The sequence below is a fragment of the Sebastes fasciatus genome, chromosome 17 (assembly GCF_043250625.1).
Source record: "Sebastes fasciatus isolate fSebFas1 chromosome 17, fSebFas1.pri, whole genome shotgun sequence".
NCBI lineage: Eukaryota > Metazoa > Chordata > Actinopteri > Perciformes > Sebastidae > Sebastes > Sebastes fasciatus.
In genome coordinates, this window is record NC_133811.1 from 23,744,798 (window position 1) to 23,762,876 (window position 18,079).

The 18,079-nt window shown below is 38.3% G+C and overlaps 2 protein-coding genes across 2 annotated transcripts; one reads left to right on the forward strand and one right to left on the reverse strand.

The window, feature by feature from the left end:
* Window positions 1-1,443: 1,443 nt before the first annotated feature.
* utp23 (UTP23 small subunit processome component) lies at window positions 1,444-4,281 on the forward strand. Its single transcript, XM_074614430.1, has 3 exons — window positions 1,444-1,906; window positions 2,780-2,954; window positions 3,735-4,281. The coding sequence occupies exons 1-3, from the start codon at window positions 1,719-1,721 to the stop codon at window positions 4,128-4,130; spliced, it is 759 nt and encodes a 252-aa protein (XP_074470531.1). The 5' UTR covers window positions 1,444-1,718; the 3' UTR covers window positions 4,131-4,281.
* rad21b (RAD21 cohesin complex component b) lies at window positions 4,278-14,840 on the reverse strand. The gene is made up of 15 exons (XM_074614428.1): window positions 14,567-14,840; window positions 12,085-12,274; window positions 11,210-11,339; window positions 10,637-10,736; window positions 9,993-10,099; window positions 9,415-9,624; window positions 8,961-9,083; window positions 8,728-8,856; window positions 8,044-8,267; window positions 7,789-7,945; window positions 7,562-7,707; window positions 7,230-7,413; window positions 6,986-7,068; window positions 5,403-6,526; window positions 4,278-5,357 (listed from the first exon to the last, which is right to left on the reverse strand). Exons 2-14 carry the CDS (start codon window positions 12,226-12,228, stop codon window positions 6,335-6,337), a joined length of 1,929 nt encoding a protein of 642 aa, XP_074470529.1. The 5' UTR covers window positions 12,229-12,274; window positions 14,567-14,840; the 3' UTR covers window positions 4,278-5,357; window positions 5,403-6,334.
* Window positions 14,841-18,079: the final 3,239 nt, after the last annotated feature.

Consider the following 18,079-nt stretch of genomic DNA (forward strand, 5'->3'; position numbering starts at 1 on the left):
TGAATACACAAAAAATAAAAAACTATAGTAATAACAACAATACTACTACTACTACTAATAATAATAATAATAATAATTATTATTATTATTATTATTATTATTATTATTATTATTATTATAATTATTATTATAATTAATAATTAAAAATATAATAATAAAAAAAACTATAGTAATAACATACTAATAATAATAATAATAATAATAAAATAAAGAACAATAAATAAACAAAAAATAAAAAACAAAAAACTATAGTAATAACAATAATAGTACTACTACTACTAATAATAATAATAATAATAATAATAAATAATAATAATAAAAAATCTAATGATAAAATAAGAATAATCATCATGATAAGCATAATAATAATAATGATAAGAATAATATAGTAATAACACTACTACTAATAATAATAATAATAAAATAGATAAAAAACAAAAAACCTTAGCAATTACAACAATACTACTACTACTACTACTAATAATAATAATAATAATAATAATAATACAAAGAATAAAAACAATAAATAAAAAACTGAAAAAGGAACAATAATGATAAAAAATATATATATAGATAAGCATAATAATAATAATAATGATAATAAATCAATTCATCAAAAAATGGGAGAAAAAGTTGACACGAAATAAAAAATAAAAATACGCATATAATGTTGAATAAAAATTATGACACTATCTACATAAATGTAAATGTTTAAATGTCAAACCATGTCAACCTGCTTTTTTTTGTATTTATCGTTATAGTATTATTTTATCAATGATATTTCGCCAAGTAACACGTGACTCATCCATCAAAGGTCATTTTCTTTTTTTTTCATGATAATTTGATAACATTAAAATCTGCTATTGAGTCGATTACTTGGTCATCTTATGTTACTGTTTGGAAGTAGTAACTTCTCCATATTCACCAAGGTTATTAGGTATGATCTGGAAGTATTTATAAAAAATTAAATACTTGATAGTAGGGCATCATTTGTGCATTATAGAGAGGGGATACATTTTGTGGCAGGTTGAAAAATGCAGTCTGAAAAAATCTCCGGAACCACTGGGAAATGCACATATTGTAATCAAGCAGAACCTGTCGAACATGTACTGATACACTGCAGGAATTAAAGTATCCAGAGGAATCAGCTTTTACAGTCACTAAGGAAGGCAAAACATCAGGACTTTTCATTGTCAGGTCTATTGGGGAATACAGCAGATAACATATACTGTGAAATTATTCAGTTTTTAAGAGAAACTGATTTAGATAAACGAATCGAGAGTTTTCCTCATTATTATTATTAATATTATTTTTATTTTTATTTTATTTTTATTTTTTTTAAATTTTATTTTATTTTATTTTATTTCATTTCATTTCTGCACAATCTCCTGTTCCACACTCCAGTCCAGATGGTGGCTCCAAAGAAGAAGAAGATCTCCGGAACCATCGTCGTATGTCTCCTTGTGTCCGCCCGGAGTCATGAGAAGCAGACACCACAAGCGTGTTATGTGTTGTGTACCACTAAGAAATGTCCATGCTTGTATCCGAAAGTGATAATTTGAAAATTTGTACGTAAAGACCTCCACAAAAACGAGTACATGTAACCGGAAGACTCCTCCTCAACGGCAACGGACATTTTAACGTTTGGCACCGACGTTAACGTCAACAAGTAGCACGTTGCTCTGAGTTCAGCAGACAGCCAGCAGCCAGCAGACAGCATGGGGCTCAAGCGACAGAAACAAGCCAAGAAGACCATCAGCTTCTACAAATACAACTTCAGCTTCAGGGAGCCCTTTCAGATCCTCATCGATGGGACTTTCTGTCAGGCTGCTCTGAAGAACAAGATCCAGATCAAAGAGCAGATGCCCAAATACCTGATGGGAGAGGTGCAGCTGTGCACCACAAAGTGAGTACATTTACTTACTTTTACTGTATGTATGTACAGGTTAAATGTAATTATATTAGCCGATGCAGTGATTTATTGGTCAGAAAGTTGCATTTATGTCATATCATTTTGATTTATCAGGGATACAGCTAACAGTTTTTGAGTGATTAATACAAAAGAGTCTAATATCTACGTTAGCCTTAGCTCTCTCTAATGTGGCTCCTGTTCTCTGATTGAACCTCTAGACCAGACCAGGGCCAGAAAAAGTCAGAAAAATGTCCTAAAAAAAAAAAAAAAAAAGGTCTGAAAAAAATTCAGAAAAATATCTGAAAAAACACTGAAAATGCATGAAAATAAATAAAGAAAAATGTCTGAAAAATGTATGGAAAAATGTCCAAAAAATTCAGAAAAAAAATCTGAAAAAATACTGGATAATGTCTGTCAAAAAGTCAGAAAAATGTCCAAAAAAGTCAGAAAAATGTCCAAAAAAAATTCTGAATAAGATGCTGGCTTTTATCATCCCTCTCGGGCCATTTTATTCTGCTTTCTAAATTGTATTTTACCCCCAGATGTTTCTTGTTTTTATGATCCCTCTGTTGACAGTATTTTATTCTTTGCTGATTTATTGGTATTTTCTGTTTTTTCTGTTTTGTTGATTTTCTTTCTTTTTTTTTCTTTTGAAAAGTACTTTGTAACCTTGTTTAGAAAAGTGCTGTATAAATAAAGTTTATTATTATATATTTTCATCTCAATGAATTTATGATTTTTTATAGTGTATACTGTCAGAAATTTGTGGAAATCAGCTGTGCACTACAAAGTGAGTACATTTACTTACTGTATGTATGTATGTTCAGGTTAAATGTAAATATCTAATATCCCATCATTTATTCTCAGCTGTGCACTGAAAGAACTGGAGACTCTGGGAAAAGAGCTGTACGGAGCCAAAATCATCCTGCAGAGGTTTCAGTCGAGGAGATGTCCACATTTGAAGGAGCCTGTCCCGGCTTCAGAGTGTCTGCTGTCCATGCTGGGGGACACAAACCCACACCACTACTTTGTTGCTACACAGGTAAATGCAATGAGCTCCTGTCTACACAGACACACACATCACCCAGAGCAGGGGTCTGCCACCTTTACTATCAAAAGAGCCATTTTAGGCAACAAAAAAAATCTGTCTGGAGCCGCAAAACATTTGAGCATTGTGATAAAGGTAACACAGTTTATAGTCTAAGTATATAGTATATAAGTCTAATGCAGTGAGGGCCAAAGAGCGAATGTACTACCAAGTATTAGGGCCACATTGAGGGAGATTTCCAGAATGAAGTCGTAATATTACGAGAAAAAAAAGTTTTAATATTACAAGAATAAAGTCACAACTTTACGAAAAAAAAGAAAATAACACATAAAATTACTACTTTATAGTATTATGACTTTATTGTCGAAATCTCAGATTTTTTTTTTTTCCTCAATGTTGCCCTAATACTCCGTCGTACCATAGACCTACAACAATGATAAATAAAAATGAAAATGTAAACAAAAAACAGTTATTCATTTCCATTTTTAAAAATCCACAGGGAGCCACTGGAGAGGGGCTAAAGAGCCGCATGTGGCTGACCCCTGAGTAAGAGGAACAATTAAATGAGAAGTAACAATGTCTTTGTTGTTGGAAATGACTCCAACTAACTGGGAATCTACAGCAGTCAGTAGATGTTAGCCCAGCACTCAGTTATCAGCTTATGTTCCTTATTAGGAAAAATTTAAAATAGGGCTGAATGGAGTATTGTGTAACTGACATGTATAACTTTCACACTAATCTACTGTATGTGGTGTGTCGGTGTGTGTTCTCCAGGACCACGCTCTAACTGCAGGCCTGAAGAAGATCCCGGGCGTTCCTCTGCTCTACATCGTCCTCAACACCATGGTGCTGGACAAGCCCTGCCAGACGTCCCTCGACCACGTCAAGGCCGTCCAGCTGGGAGAGCTGGTGAGCACGGCTCAGCAGCAGAGCATCCGCAGCCTGAAAGAGGAGCAGGGCATCGACCAGAAGGACGGAGAGAGGAAAGGGAAGAAGAGGAAGAGGAAACGGAGCCATCCCAACCCTCTGAGCTGCCTGAAGAAGAAGAAAGGCGGGCCGACACCGCCGAAGAAGAAAACGGAGGAGGGGGAGAAGAGGAAAAGAAGTAGAAATAAGAAACAAAGGACTGAGGGAGGAGACGCGTCTGCTCCTGCGGTTACAAAAACATAGAGCAGGAAGACAGAGACTTCAGACATTTCGCTTCTTGCATAAATATTATCTCAAGATGTCCACGAACCCAGTCTAAAATAATTCCTTTTTTCTGATGTTGCTGTGTAGAATAAATCAATGTTTATCACACAAAACACCTTTTTAAAATACTGCTCATGGTATTTGTTTTATTTTTTAAAAATGTTGCGACAGTTTCCGAGACTTAACAGGCATACTGTTCAGAAACATAGCATCATTTTTGAGATCGAGAAGATTTGTCTTGGCTTTCATACAAAATAAAAAAAAGCAGGTTTACAGGCACATAGTTTAGAATACAAGATGCACTCAGACATTACATGATAATACAGTTTATATGGAAGAGGATATCAAAAACCATGCATTCAGCCGTCTGCAGAAGCACAAGAAGTGCGGTCACAATGACTCATTGGTTTGCTTGTTTTTACTGTTTGTTGTGGGATTTTTGACGTCCGTTAAATTCAACCTGTATTTTCTCGTACAATGAGTTTAGAGTCCAAACGACAACGTTCATAACAAATATGTCCATTCAGACTTTCATTCTTTAGATTAAAAATCAATTTTTGCTTTTAAATAGAAAAACACAGTTAATTTTCTTGATCTATATTACGGCAATAAATGAATATTGAACAAGTATCTACTTGATTTACACAGTCAGGAGTTCTACATTACTGTATGTCACCCAGTTGTATCTAAATGATTATCCATATATAAAAAAAAGACTGGATAAATTAAAAATCTGTAACGAACTTCAAGTCTTAAACACGGTAATAAAAATGGTATTTTCTGGAGCAATTCCACTCTAATAAAATATGTCAGGACAGAGCATGCAAGTATGGCAGACCACTGAGGTTTACATCATCTATAGGTTCAAACTGAAGCTCTTTTTTTGTCCCAATTCCATAGTACACACTAGTTCTATTCAGTATGCACTATATACCTTTTTATAGTATAGTTTTTGCAGTTTGCATACAAGAAATCCACATCAAATTTAGGACATTAATTTAACTGCAGCTTTTGAATGCTTCTGTCAATTAAATGCAACAGAGACAGCAAAATGTTTGTCCAGATATGTAAAAGTTATTTTTCTGTTTTTTTCAAGTATAAAACGTGTATATGTATCTTTCGGGACCTTTGCGACCTTCGTTTTTTTTCTTGTAAATTTATGACTATAATGTTGCAAATCTGTGTTTTTTTCTCGTAAATTTGCCACTTTAATCTCAGAGGATATCCACATTTTGTTATCCTATTTATGACTTTAATCTCAGAAATTCTGAGCTTTTTTCTCAGAATATTACCCCCTTCCCACAGCTCTGTAATAATTTTTTTACCTTTAATGGGCCTAATACGCTGTCGTAACATAGTGTGCAACAGCAGCACACTCACAAATGCTTTGGATTAGTATGTAGTATGGATTTGGGACACAACTATAGATTTGTGCAAACAGTCCATGTTGCAACTAAGCAACGCATTTGCAAAAACGACAACTTGGAGTTTGTGATGCTTAAAGTGCTACACTACAGTTGTATAATGATTAACTGCTGGTTGAATCTGCAAATCACTACCGTAGTAATTGTTTAAATGTACTCTTGCAGACTCGGTCTGGATATAGTGCATGCTCCTTTTGGCTAATGTCAGTGTATATAAGAACTGTTTTCCTGCAGTGGTGGGACAGATGAGTGTCCAAGTAGCATGGTTGATAGTTATCATTCCTACTGTAAATATATCTTTAAATATGCCAGTGCAACACAACGGCTTCTAGAGCAAAGAAGTGCTCATCAAAGTCAGTGACATCTGCTTGAAAAACAAGTAGAAAGCAACTCCAAACAAAAAGGGAACACAGTGCTCACTCTTTTTTTAAGTAACTTAATACTAACTTAGCTATGAAGTGAGTCTTGATAATAAAAGATACAATAAATAATATAAAATAAATAATAGGAAAAGTGCCCACTGTTTGGAGTTGCAAACCTCATTATATGGATTTCTGTTTTATAATCCAACCACGTCATTCAGACCTCTTTCCTCCCACCGCTGCTTGATTTTGAAATAATGCAGACAGAAGATAAAACTCCACATCATACACAAAACAAAGTCAACAAACTAAATAAGTAAAACTTAACAGACACACAGTGTTGTGTGCAGGTATACACTGAAGAGTTTTCTTTTTTTGAACTGTAAAGTTGTGTTTTCTAGATGATGTGGAAGCGAGGTCCGGGCGTAGCTATTATGTCGCTGTAAGGCTCCTCCTGGACGAGCTCCACCGCCTGCTGCTTCTTCAGGACCAAGAAACTGTAGAACTTAGCTGCCGCCTGCTTCTTGTTGTTGTTCCTGCACAGTTCCAGCAGGCCGACCGACTGGGCGCCTGTTTTGGCCATCACCCTCTGTGGAAAGGTGAGACGGAGGGAATCAGGAGGAGAAGGATTCATTCAAGTAGCAAGTTTTGGTACATCTATAAGGTCCAACATGTTAGATGCCATACAGACATTATCGCAACGGTTCTACCTGGCTTAAACGTTATCACTTTATTACCATAACACCTGAAAGTGGGGGGACAAAAAGTCTCGTTGTCCCCGCTTATTCCGGCGCCTATGACCAGCATCTTATTTTCTACAAAAAGAAAATCTTTAATTTTAACAATATAACCCCCAAAAACATCTGAAATGCATCAATGTCTTTCTGCCTTAATACAAACAACTGTGGATTTGTCTAAATTAAACAGTAATTAAGTGAACAAAACTTTGTTAACTTGAGATATAAAAAATATTTTTCTGACAAGTAGCTAAAAACATAAACTCGAGATATCCTCCTGTTCTTCCAATAAAACGTGAACACATCCGTACCTGGAGGCCATGGAGCATCTGCTGGGTTCTCTTGTTCCACCTCCTCTCCTCCTGGTCCTGGTCTCCTCCCTGCGCCTCCTCCTGACACAGAAAAACACAGTTACAAACAGTCCTGGACAACATGAATCTGTGTCAATGATCTGATAACTTACTCTGAATATATATATATAAAAAAGGGGTGTGAAAAAATAACATCAAATAAAATCACACAAGTACAAGTGTTATTTTGTGCATCTCTATCTCACCTCCTCATCAGATTCGTCGTCGTCGTTCTTCTTGTCCTTGTCGCCAAGCAGGTCCAGCTCTATCATCTGGCTGATGTTAGTGGGTTCCTCTGTAGGCAGATCCACATTGGAGGCCTCCAGCTGCTGGGGAACATTGGAGGCGCTGGTCCCCTGCGGCTGTTGTTGCTGGTCCAAAGCTCCCATCTAGAGAAAAGAGTGTAAGAGGATACAGAGGTGAGTTATTGGAGTCCTAACATCAAATATGGGGTGATATCAGATTTGGGAAGAGTCTCATGAGTTCATCTGCTTCAGTATATACAGACACTACTAATAGTGGGACCTCTGTACTCACAGGCAGGGCTGGTTCTGTGTCCTGGGCTTTGCGTTTGAGGCCGCGTTGGGGGGACGGAGGGGGCATGGCCGACTCGTCCAGCGTCGTCCTGCTGCCTTCCACAGCTGACGTCTGCAGAACACTGGCCTCTTCCATGATGGTCTGGTCTGGAGGGGGAATGAGGACGTACTGTACATGTTAGAAAAACTGTGCATGGACAAAATATTTATTTTTTGTGCATTTCGTACCCAGGATGTCTCTCTGCTGGGGTCCTGCGGTTTCCTCTCTGGGCACCTCCGGGTTCTCCAGATCCTTGAGGAACTCATCCAGACTGTCGGCCTCTCCACCTTTCCTCCTCTTCCTCAGCTCGTCTGGTACCAGTGGTGTCAGACACCTTGTAAACATCTAGAGAGAGAGAGAGAGAGCAAAGAGTCAGATAGATACAGTACTTTAACTCTTACCACAGGTCCTAACTTTGTGCGATTACATTACGGTTTCTTTACCTTAAGCAGCCTGGCATTCCAGAGAGGCTGAGCAGGGAGAGAGAAGAGCTTCTCGACTCCTCCCGTCTCCTTCCACATCATCAGCTTCTTGGTGGGTGGCGCCAGGTCCAGAGTGGTGACGATGTCAGAGTAATCGGACAGCTGCGCACGGATGGTTTTACTGTCCAGCTCCTTCACGCTGTCCACAATCAGCTTCCTCTTACGCTTCGCCTTGGTCTCCTTCACTGCACAGTCCATAGGGAGACGGAGATTAATCAGCTCAGTAAACCAAAATTTGCCTGGCTCCAAATTACATTAAAATCTCGAGATGGCAGCTCCTGTATCCGGGATATTTTGGTTTCACTTTTGTACAGTGGGAGGAAGTGGATACGCGTCATCCATCTATATATACAGTCTATGTTTTCTTCTCAGAACTTATCAAGACAAATTTTAATAGACTTTTAAATGAAATACATGAATCATTTTCAACATGTTGTTAGCTTTTTCTAGCTGCTGCTAGTCTCGGATTTTAGTATCCCTATGCAATCACCCATGCAATCTGGTGTGGTGATATGTTCCAGATGTGATCTCGTTCATGGAAAGGGACGGAAACACATTAAAAATGAACTGGAACTGTATTGGAAATTCAGACTGAAGCAGAATTACAGGGATCAAGAAGTTGTCTCTTAAAACCAGCTGCATTACCTGTGATGTCGATCGGCTCCAGGGCGAAGGTTTCTTCCTCGTTGTGAACCAGGGTGGTCTGCTCTGCCTGGTCTGCCATGGCCGGTAGGGGCTTCGTTGGGCCTGAGTCTGGACTATCTGGGGCTCCCGCTAACAACACACAATCACACTATGTTGGATATACACATCATGATATGTAGGTAACTGTATTGTAATTTCAATGGTCTACTGCTGAGGTTAATTGTGGAACTGACCTGAGAGAGCATCAAAGTCGTCGTCGTCGTCTCCGTGGTCCTGAGGCATCATCACGCTCTCCGCGATGGCGGGAGGGTCGTCGAAGATGCCGTCTCCATCCTCGTTGCTCAGCAGCTTGTCCACTACACAGAGAGGTGAGGCCATTCAATTATTACAATCAAGATGATTCACTTTGATTATCATGCCATCTAAATGCAAAAAAATCAAATATGCATGTTTACAAAAAGGGGCTATCATTCATAGCATTCAAAAACCTAAATGCTTTTGAAAAAAAGGTTCATAAAATAAACATTACTAATTGTTTCTAGTGTCCTTTACATAACAATCACTGCACAACAAACTACAGGAACCTGCTGAAACGCAAAATGTTTAGCTTAAAAATATACCGTTGCAAGATTATTGCGCTCACTGAATCTCATCATTCAACTGTAGTGTCAAGAGTCAGGATCTTACCCAGCATGCCTCCCTCAGTGCTCTCCATGGGGTTGTCTCCGAAGTCGTCCTTGTACTGGTCGTCGTACTCCAGATGGTTGGACTTGTCGGCCATCGGGTTAGGTACACCCTCAGCCTCCAGCAGCAGGTTGGAAGCTGACACTCCCATGATGTCCACCTCGAACGCACTCTCCTCCCGCATCATCTCCCGGTCGTCCATGCCAAAGTCAGCTGCACAACAGAAATGTGTGCGTCTTTGTAGTATATATTGAGGAATGTGGGCGAGCGGAGGAAGTTACCGTGTCAACTAACAAACCTTAAAAGTACATTAAAGGTGCAATGTGTAGGATTTGGTGGAATCTAGCGGTGAGGTTGCAACCAACTGAAACTTCTCCCACATGCCAAGCGTGTAGGAAAATTACGATGGCCAACGCAAAAAACGCCAATGGCCCTATTTGGGCCAGTGTTTGGTTTGTCCGTTCTGGGCTACTGTAGAAACATGGCGACTGGCTCCGTGAAGAGGACCGTATATAGATATAAACGGCTCATTCTAAGGTAACGAAAACACAACAATTCTTCGCGACTAAAAAGAAGCCTACCGAAGTCATTGTCCTGCAGCAGGTTGAGGTTGCCCACCTCCTCTCTCATGGTGATCTCCTCCACTCTGCTCTGGTTCAAGTTGAACTGCTGAGCGACGTCAATATCACTGTATAAAACACACCACAGTCAATTCAATATTCATCCTATATTTACAGCACTTTTCTTCAAATTTAATTTGAAATGTGCTGCTTAAAATATATCCGTACTTGGATGCTTATTCAATGCCGTTAGTTAATTTGTGATGAAGTGCTTGTCAGGTCTGTTTTGTCTCTTTTAACATTCGTTAGTGATTACCTACATTTCTCAGAATATAGAAATATGTTATATGTGCAGGTGGAGAGCAAGAGTGAGAGCCATCATTAGAATTGCTCCAATTGAAACAAAAATCATGCGTGCTTCTACAATATTTATAAATATTCAACATTACAGGCAGAAATATACTAGAAAGAAATTGATGTTTGCATCTTGAACCTGTACCTAACTGGAATCTGTGTCTGCCTGGAGCTTTTCCTGCCCACCATTCCTGTTTATCCGTGGACTCTTGTTACTTCGGTTTGGACTTTCCTACCCATGCCAGTAAGCTCATGTAGCTCTACTTTGTGACTGAAAGAGATGAGAAGAAGAAGATGGACAGAGGACTCACTCTAGGTCTGGTAGCGGCTGGTCAAAGTCATGGAACTCCTCGGGCAGCGTGATGGCGTTGTAGGCTGCTTCTCTGTTCTCCTCTGGAAGATCCACCACGCCTGAAACGCCACCATGTAGGAAGAGAGTTACAGCATGAACCAGGCTTAGTAATATGTAACATGTAATATGAATGCAAGCAGTTTTAAGAAAGATCCGAAAATGGGTGGAAAAGTACAGAAAACTGAGAATAGATTGGTGAGAACAATTTAAAAATAAACAATTTCAACTATGTATCTGAATACATTTGGGATATATTTTTGCATATATAGGGGGATGGTGAAGAAATATATATGTGTATTTGTACTGTATATGTGTATGTACAGTATAAATATTGCATGTAGGTGTTCATACATGTTTTCTTTATTTCATGTATTAGAAGAACTTGCTGCATGCTCTAGTTTTACAAATAGATATGTATAAACTCTGTACAATGTCATAATTCTACTGTGACTGACACGGCATGTAATATGGATCACTAGAGGGTCACTGCTGATGGTTTTATTTGACTTATAAGTTGCATTTTTTCACCGACCTGGTCTAAACGCCATCTTGATCTTGATGAAGGCCTCGTTACAATCTGCCAGCAGGTACTTGGCCTTCCTGTGGTAGATCCTCACCACCCCCAGCAGCAGATGCCCTGATGTTCGTAAAGCCATTTTCACCTGTAAAAAAGATGCGTGCAGAAATGATCCGTGACGATACTGTAAAGTAAATCTGAAGCTTTTTATATGCGTCAATAGTCCAAACTGCCACTACTGATGCGTAGTCTGTCTAACAATTGATTAAATGTTTCATGTGGTTTTATCAATGGTGTCTCAGCATCAAGTAACAACAGTAATGAGATGCAACTCTCTCTGATAATGATTAGGGTTATTTAAATTAATTTATCTATAGAATATTCAGCCAAATGATGTTATATAGAAAATGTCAAAAACCAATGACAATCACATTTTAGAAAAGCCCTAAATTATGTGTAACACATTGCCTACTTACAGGCACAAAAGTAAAAATTCTAAATTTAGAATGATGTGTAATCAAATTTGTTAGTAATGTTTTTTCATTTGTGAGACTATAAGCAGACAAAATCAACACGTGTAAAGCCTGAGGATACAAGGAGCCTTGATATGCTTAAAAAGACAATTGAGACACTAAAAGTTAGATGACACATCAGACATTGTTATATGGGACTTACAACGGTAAAAGTTTGAAATACCTAATCAATTTTGAGGTCTAATTTTGTAAATATATTAACTAATATCAAAAGAAGCTGCCAGAACTTTGTCATATCTTAACTTTTTTATCAGATTTTGACTCAAAAATACATAAACAGAGCCTTGCAAGTACAGGATGACTAGTTGTAGATTAACACACGGTAACAAAATCCTAGTGAAGACCCTGAGAAATTACCTTGGGTGAGATGATGCTCTCCACGCTGCTCTCCAGATTGCACTCAAACACATGAGCCTTGGTCAGCTTCTTGTCCCAGTGGGCCGCCAGCCAGATTTTGGCCAGCGGCCCACGTTTGCTGAGGACAAAGTGGGCATAAAACATCGTCTCAGCGCCTTCTCACCACAAGGGAAAGGGGAAAGGGGGAGGCCTGGAGAGAGGAAACACAACACACTCTGATTGAAATCACAACACTGAATAGGTAAACAAAGCCTGACAGTTGAAAGGACACATTGATTGTGTGATCTAAGTGTTTGCAGACAGACTCTTTGAAGCTGCAGACATGGTTGTCTAGCTAAATAGGAGTAGTGACAGCAGTTCATAGCAGGGTGCAAGCTGATTAATTGAGACTTTTCTAAACCACTGCCTGGTATGGAAACTGCTCCAATCAGGACCGCATAGCGCTGCAGATTGTGGTGAGACTGGGAGAGGGTACTATCATCTAAGCACTGCTCCACTCTGCTGAACAATATCTGTATACTAGTCAGTGCAGAGCACTAATAACTAGCTCTAGGCGATATGGCCAAAATCTACTATCACGATATAGGTAATTTCATATCTCGATAACGATATATATCGCAATAATAGCGTGTTTTCTGGTTATTTAATAAATAAATGGGCTATACAATATAACCACATGGTGCCTATTTTTGTATACTTCTGTGGGAATTAAATACTTGACAAATGAAAAGTACTATTAAAAGAGTATTTAAAGAACTTGAGTGCAAAATGAACATCACAGTTTTAAGTTAAATTATAGAGAAAATAAGCCTATATCACGATAGAAACAAAATATATACGATAGACATTTCTATATCATTTTGACAATATATATCGTCATATTGCCCAGCCATACTAATAACTAATATTCAATCAACTAATAAATGATGTCATTATAGATTAAGCTAACTGGCAGTATATGTAAGGGATAATGCCCGACGAGGTGTCCATTATCAGGAATTAATGGACTTTGCGGAGTCAAATTAATTCCTGATAATGGACACCTCGAAGGGCATTGTCCTGCTAATACCATGTTCACTTGCCAAAGAAAAAAGACCACTCATTTATATTTTCGTACATTTTGCAACCAAAGTTTTTGGTTACAAAAGTACATTTTGATACATTTTGAGGTAAATATTGGAGTAATTAGGCAGTAATCCCAAAGAAATTTAAAATAGCTGCTAATTATCACCTAATTACCATGAAATTTGGGTAAAAAATCAAGTGTTACCATATTTTTTTCTATTAGTATCTTTGTATAATATTTTTTTTAGCTCTACAGTTCTTTTTACCCTAGAAAACAGTAGTTAAAAAAATAATTAAAGGTCCCATATTGATTTTCATGTCTTTTTATATTATAAAGCAGGTTTAAGTGCTTTATAAATACTGTGAAAGTATCGAAGCGCTCAATATACGGAGAAATACACACAGCCCGTATTCAGAAACTGCATTTGAAACAAGCTGTCAAGATTTCTATCCATTTGTGATGTCACAAATATACAATATTTAGACCCTTTACACAGTTTTAAATGTAAACATTCTAAATGTGTCCCAGTTTATTTCCTAGTTGCAGTGTATGTGAATGTCATCAGCTGACAGGAAGTACACATGGAACCCAAGCAATTCTGTTGCAATTCCGTCAAAATGCACTAAAACGGAGCGTTTAAGACAGAGGGTAAAGACAGGTGTATTCAGGCAGACAGTATGAGGAAAATAAAGGGTTTTTTGAACATTAAAGCATGAAAACATGTTCTAGTAGAAACACAAAATACAAGTATGAACCTGAAAATTAGCATGATATGGGACCTTTAAATCTTAATATTCGACCACTTATACTGCATATCATGTGTTTTTTTATGTTTTTAACACAGTATTGTGATGCTTCATTTTACTGTACATTATGTTTTTTTGTTTTTAAGTACAGTATTGTGATGCTTCATTTTACTGTACATTATGTGTTTTTTTATGTTTTTAAGTACAGTATTGTGATGCTTCATTTTACTGTACATTAAGTGGTTTTAACGTGTATATATGAGCTACAGTATGTCTGTCAGGTAGCTGGCAGCCATACCTGCAGCACTATAACTGTGACCGTTAGACCAAACGTAGATATTAAGACTGTTTTTATCACTTTAAATCATAATAAATCAATATCATTACACACAGTTAAACGTCCATTATGTTGGGAACATACAGACAGTCGTTTTTAACCGTTAATGTCATTAAAAGGAGACGACACAGCGACGTTAAACCGCATCAACCGTTGACGCTCTGCTCCTCTCTGTCACACAACAGGTGATGCTGCGGACAAGCTAACCGTCCGTTAGTGTCCGTTAGTCAGCCGTTAGTCGCTGTCATTCAAATAACCGTTGCACCGCAGAGCGTGTTTATAATCACACTAACACATTTAATATGTATTAAAACATATATCTGAATGTCTCACCGGTTCGCCCGTTAGTGCTTGCCTCGTTCAGCCGGCCGTGGTGGTGGTGGAGCCTCTGCTGCGGATGGTTGGTGGCTGTTCCACCTCCACCCCTCCTCCGACTAAAACAAACAAGATGGCGTCCTCTCTCTCCTCCTGGATGGATGGATGGATTAGAGGAGCTGGATGCAGAGTGGTGCTGATGAGAGAGAGTGATGGAGGGATGGATGGAGGGATGCTGAGCTTTGCACCTGTGCATCTGTTTACTTTCTGCACCGTCAGTGGTGGAGGAAGTACTGTATTCAGATCTTTTACTTAAAGCTGAAGTAGAGCAAATATGATTGAAAAAAGTTATTTTTGACTGAGCCTCCTTATTTGTTTTGTTGGATGGCGTTGTTATTTTATTTTAATCTCTATTACTTTTTATTATTATTTTTTTTTATTATTTATTTTTTTTTTGTATAGTATGTGTGTTTCCTATTTTGGTGTCATTACTGCCTTAAGTCTTATCACTGTTAGTGTTATATTGGTTATTTCCTTTATCGTCGGGGGTGGGAGGGAAAAATGACTGAAAAATAGAATACTACTTATTTGCTCTGTAATTTATATGCCTTACAATGTTCTTCCAATTAAAAAAAAAAAAAAAAAAAAGAAGTTATTTTTATAAAACGGTTGCTATATAGTGACAGTAGTTCATGAAACAGGTAATCTGAAAAAATCAGTTCATCTGTGTCCACCGGTGGTCCTAACGGCATCTGCAAGATTTCACAGACCGGAGGAAAACAAGCAGTCAGAGCTGATCTGAGGTCTGCTGTCCAGCTGCTGTCTAGGAGAGCCAGCTGTCAATCACTCTGAACTCCAACCAAATGGTCAAACTAGGCAGCGCTGATCAAATATGAATCAATATTCTGTTACGTTAATGCTTATTTCTCTCCTCAGATGTTATCACGTCAACACGTAAAATTACTACTTTATAATATTATGACTATATTGTCATTATACTACGACTTTTTTTCTCATAAACTTGTGACTTTATTCTCATAATATTATGACTTTATTCTCGAAATCTCAGATTTTTTTTCCTCAATGTCGTACCATTATATCAGGACATACTGTATGGTAATTGTCATAAACTCTAAAAGATAATAAAATAAACATTTTAAAACACAATAATATAAATTATATAAATAATAACTAAACAGAGAAAACATGTATATTTTATATTGGATATACTCATAGTACTTTCTAAATTCTATTTCTGAAGGTTCAAATGATGGACAAGACCTTGAGAACTTGGCTTTATGGATGTGAAATTTCTCCAATAAGATGAATGAATCGACACTCCGCTGAATTTTATGGTTTTGGTTTTCATAGTATAATATTACATCCTTGGCTTCCAGATTAATTGAAAGATTGGTTTTAGATTTAAAATAGGCAGGCCAGCAGGCTGATTGGATGAAATAAATCGGAGCAAAAAACATCATATAAACTGATTTCCGCTACTTCCAGCTTCAGTCTAACGCTGACACTGTTCTCTCTGTACAGTGGTTTTCAGGCCACATGTTTGAGGGTGTTAGAAAGCCAGTCTACAAAGACAGCAGCTTAGCTCCACTTTAAAAGAGTGGAGGAGAGACAAATTGCTTTCCTCGCATGTCTTATTTTCTTCTGACAGGTAGTTCATGGTCTCTTCTATACTTTGTCTGCCAACAGTCAATGATACACTTTGTCAACTTGATCTTTCAGTTAGAGTCTCGCCCAGTAGAACAGCTTATGCTATTCAATGAAAATAGTCTCCATTTGGATGAATGTCAGTACAAGTTGGATAAATGTACACAAAACACACATTACAGTTTTGCAAGACATTGCAAAACTGTTCTTGTGACATTCTGCAAACAGGTGAAAGCACCACCAGGGGGCAGCAAAGTTGGCTGAAAGGTAACATACCATTCAGGTGAAACACATGAACCCATCAGCACTGAATTTAGATGACAGTCATGTATACAGTCAGGTATAAAATAAAGGTAAAGTCAAAGCTCACTCGAAAAAAGGACTAAAAAACAGATGAACATGATACACAGCAGATTAGGCTTTTATCAGGTCAGTATATGGGCGTTATCAGTAGATATTACACGGCATTGTTGAATACTAGATTCTGATTGGTCAATCACGGCATTCTACGATCTGTTACTTCTTTATAGCAGGCCGTTGCTATGTATAACAGACCGTTGCTAAGGATGCATTTCTGATATGGGACTCTGGTGGACCATTTTTTGTAAAATTATTGATTTTCTTAAGTAAATAGCCGTGTAATAAGTGTGATAATGTACACCGAGCCGGTAATTGTTGTGAAATATACCCCGACAATGACCGGCTCGCTGTACTTACCTTATAAGCCTCATAGTTGTGGGTCAGTAAGGCCCTGCTACACACACTAGTAGGTTTTGTCATCGATCCATTACGTGTTAAAACGTGTTGCTTTTAAGTCTTGCTTTCACTTTTACAACGTAGTAGGTGTAGTAGGCCCCTACTGACCCACATCTATGATGCTTATAGCGAGCGATAATGCACATTTAATGGCCTGATAATAGTCGAATGGTTTGCAGATACAGTGGTATCTTAAAGGAAAACCTATCCCACCACCTCTAGGCTCAGTCTGTGTATTTGGCAGCTTGTTTGTCCCCGTCATTGTTGTTACGCGTCGCCCTGCTTCCTCGACCTTCGAGACTGACGGGTCCAATCCCTCCAACCTCTTCTCACGCTCCACAGACCTCTGCACAAATGGAGCCATAGCTCACGTCTTATGAGCTCTGACAAGTGCACTGCTCTGTCTCTGTCTCTCTCTCTGATACGCTCGTCCATCCGTCTTTATGGATCACTCTATGACAGAATTGCAAATCAAAGCCATTTATCTAATGTTCAGTGTGTGGACTGGGAGTTTTTTAATAGGGTGTTGGACATCACAAGGTCTCAACACTCTCTCTCACACACACACACACACACACACAAACACATATACACTACTTCTCTTTGTTTCCTATGACATAGCATTTAAAAAGAGCAAAACATTTCCTCAGAGTAAAGAATTACCTCGGGTGGGAAAAAAAAGCATTGACTGAGTGGGATGTTGCCCACTCACTCTTCACAGCCAGGCTCATAAGTCAGGCAGGGAAATACACTAGGCCCCTGTCTCATTTCTGCACAGAAGTCGGGGGAAGAAAACAGCTCACAGCCGCCAAAAACCATCCCACAAACCCCACAGGGAACGGACTTAACTTGTGCACAAAAGGCCTGGTTATATTTCACCGGAGGATGGCCTTTGTGCCTCTGAATCGACTAACACTGAGGCTGTGTCTCCTTCCTCGTCCAACCTGTCTGTCTCCTAAGCTGACAAGCAGGTCTTATTTAGGGAGAAGCACTGAGAAAAGTCCACCGGGGGTTTGATGGATTTTATGTGTGTACATGCACATGCACACACACATACACACACACAGGTTTACACGTTTGTCCAAATGAGAGCTCACTCACAACACGTTT